Source organism: Hibiscus syriacus, unplaced genomic scaffold (assembly GCF_006381635.1).
Source record: "Hibiscus syriacus cultivar Baekdansim isolate YM2019G1 unplaced genomic scaffold, ASM638163v2 tig00111582_pilon, whole genome shotgun sequence".
Taxonomy (NCBI): Eukaryota; Viridiplantae; Streptophyta; class Magnoliopsida; order Malvales; family Malvaceae; genus Hibiscus; species Hibiscus syriacus.
In genome coordinates, this window is record NW_024063126.1 from 9,815,730 (window position 1) to 9,818,995 (window position 3,266).

Genomic DNA, 3,266 nt, shown 5'->3' on the forward strand with positions numbered 1-3,266 from the left:
TCGACACTCTGTATTTTATGTTATAAAACTTATATTTTAGGTTTAAAATTTAGAGTTTAGAGTGTAGAATACATAGGGGTTAGGGTTTTAGATTTTAGTATGTAAGATTAAAATGAAAAATTATGTAAATTAATTTTTAAACATTATTCCCTTTGTCCCATAATTTTGTTCAATGTTGGCTAGGTGCATAGTTTTAGGAGATAAATCTAAGTTATATAAAATGAGGGAAATGACAAAATTATCACTAAAAATTGATTGATAGCTTTGACATATTTGTTTGGAGTAAACTATGCATTTAGTACCTAAACTATAAGTTTTGGTCTATTTTAGTACCTAAACTTTCATTATTTTCAAAATCATACCTAACGTTTAGTTTTTGTTTGATTTTAGTACTCCGTCGTTAAAAACTTAACAAATGGGCTGGTATGGCATAACTCTGGTGGAAGGATGGCCAATCTGAATGGTGGACCACAAGGGAATGACGATTCGATCAACATAGTTCAGTTTTAGGCCCATCAAATGATGGACCATGGAGATTAGAGGGTGAAGAAATCGAAGAGTCCATCGTCGATTTGGGGAGATTAAAGCGTTTCCCAGTGAAATAGAGGCCAGAATCACATTTAGGGGGTCGGAAAGCTACAGTCTAGAAATTTTGAGTTTCATCAACCGATAGATGCGACGGCCGACGACTGTAGACATGATGGCCGGTGAGACAATCCCTTAGGTTTTTAACGGAGGGTACTAAAGTGAAACAGAAACTAAATGTTATGTATGGTTTAAAAATTAAAGTTTAGGTACTAAAACGAATCAAAACTGATAGTTTATGAACTAAACACATAGTTTACTCTATTTGTTTTGATAGACGTAAAAGAATGAGACAAAAAATGATAAAAAAATATATAAATATTGTTTTTTTATTAAATTTTCTAATATGATATTTTGAACGAGATAATTTTAAAAATTAAAATGAACAAATTTATTGAATTAGTTTTACATTGTTGGAATGTAATAGGGCTTCCAATGTTGAGAAACTTACCCATGTTGCTTCTTGATGGAAAAAGTGACACTAACAAATAAAAAAAAAATTATAATATAAATTATTCGTGAGGTCCTAACGACAACTTTTGATTTTCCTAACAACAAATGTTCTCTCAATAATAGGATTTTGTTTTGTTGAGTCTCCTGAGTATTGAAAGTTAAAATTTGGTCCTCTGACTATAAAATGATTTTTTGTTGAGTCCTCCGACTATTAAAAGTTACAAAATGGTCACTTAGCTATTTATATATTCTAAAATCGTCCTTTTTTGTTAAAAAATTAACACTTATATGAGTTGGATGTTAACCTGCTTACTGAGATATGATAGAAATCATATTTTAATGATGTTTATTGGTATCACCATTGCTTTCAAGTATTGGCTCGCCAACATAATATTTCAAGCACTAGCTCGATGACGTAATGTAAATAGAAATTTTATCCATGAAATACAGATAAAACGATTATGGGATAAGATTTTCTCATAACGCAGTTAATAGGTTACGTCCATCTCAGACGGCCGTCAATTTTTTAACGGAAAATGATTAGTTTGGAATATATAAATAGTTGGGTGACCATTTTGTAACTTTAATAGTCAGGGAACTCAAAAGTTACAAACTTTGAATTATCCTTGTGATCGATGCCTGCGATGGAAAGGTTGATCATGGAGGATTTTGTGAAGATGCTTCAAACTAATCACTTTATGACTAGCATCTATAACTTTGAGATCATATAATTTGGTGCATGGAAAAAATGACGTATTTATTCAAATTTTGATGTTATTACTGCTAGGGTGTATATATATATCAACGTTTGTAAGTCGGTATAAATGGCTTAAGCAGAAGTACATATAGAAAGTAAACTTCATTAAGAAATAGGAACAAATTACATTGATATAGAGAGATAAAGCAAAGCTATAGAATATCTCATGAGAGATTAACATGGAAAAAAAAGAAGATACACAATACGTACAGCTGACCAGAGAGACTACTGATTTTTTAGTCAATTTATTTCTTTCAATGTCATAATTAGACAGAGTATTTTGATTTGTAATATAGTTCAATACAAAGCTTGATACGGCCTCAGCAAAGGGATCAGCCCTCCACTTAAGTGGAGGGACATGACTTCATTTGTGGATCCCAGCAGCTTTCCCCCGATGAAGATCATCGGAACCGGCGTGTTGCACCCCAACCTCATCAGGGCTCTCTCCATTTCCCGGCCTTCAGGGTCTTGGTCGATCTCGTGAACCGTCGGGGTCACCCCAAGGTCTTGTAACAGAATCCTGACCGTATAACACAGGCAACATGAGCTCTTGCTGAACAGCACCACTCCACTCTCCGAGGCCAATCTCATCACCTTGTGCATGTCTTTTGCAGTGAAGACGGTCGTTACACTTAACGTGGGACGAAGAAAATGCTAAAGCTCAGAGAGAAGTCACGATATACTTTCGATTTCACTTTAAAACTTAACGACTATCGGATCACTGCATTCGACTGAATGGTGGTGAGAGGTTGGAGTTTGACAAAGAGTGAAAAGGGTCCAAAACCTTGGTGGACCTGAAACTTAAGCTCCCGATGGTGGAGTATTTATAGGGAACATCATAGAGTAAAATCCATTGTTTGACAAAACATTGAAAACAAACTCTGCTTTAACTAGATGCTTCAAACCAATAACTTTGAAAATATTCTGAGGCAAGCTAGTCATTTAGACCAGATTCCCACGATCGCCTCCTTTGATTCCAATTTGCAGGAAAAGTTCGAGAATGTGATGGCATTCGGGGGAGGCAATATCTTTGTATTGCGCCCACCAACTTGCATATGATTCTTCTTCCCAAATGTGAGGACACACTATAGGGGCTGCTGCTCTTTCAACGGCTTTGAACACGTGTATCGAAAACTACTCTTCCTTTCATCACAGTGGGACATGACAGGATTCTCCACTGTCTATCCGAAAAAAGTTGGTTTTAATATGCACATCAGTTGTTATAATAAATCTTTAACTATGTCAACTAATATGTTAGTTTTAAAATCAATGAACCCCTTGAAAAGAAAAAACCACTGAAAATCTACAAAATCCTCAACATGTTTCTGCGGTATTTATGTTAATCCGTTAATGTAATAGAAGGATGCACCCGTAAAACATGCAAGTTATATTTGTAAATCGGTTCGTTCATGCATTAATGTTCAGGCTGTTGTCAAACTATAATTTGTCAGAGCCCGGGTTCCGGGGACCT

The 3,266-nt window shown here is 35.1% G+C and overlaps 1 protein-coding gene across 1 annotated transcript; it reads right to left on the reverse strand.

Moving 5' to 3' along the window:
- Positions 1–2,090: 2,090 nt before the first annotated feature.
- Positions 2,091–2,575, reverse strand: LOC120165326 (monothiol glutaredoxin-S9-like). The gene has a single exon (XM_039174874.1). The coding sequence runs from the start codon at positions 2,396–2,398 to the stop codon at positions 2,093–2,095; it is 306 nt and encodes a 101-aa protein (XP_039030805.1). The 5' UTR covers positions 2,399–2,575; the 3' UTR covers positions 2,091–2,092.
- Positions 2,576–3,266: the final 691 nt, after the last annotated feature.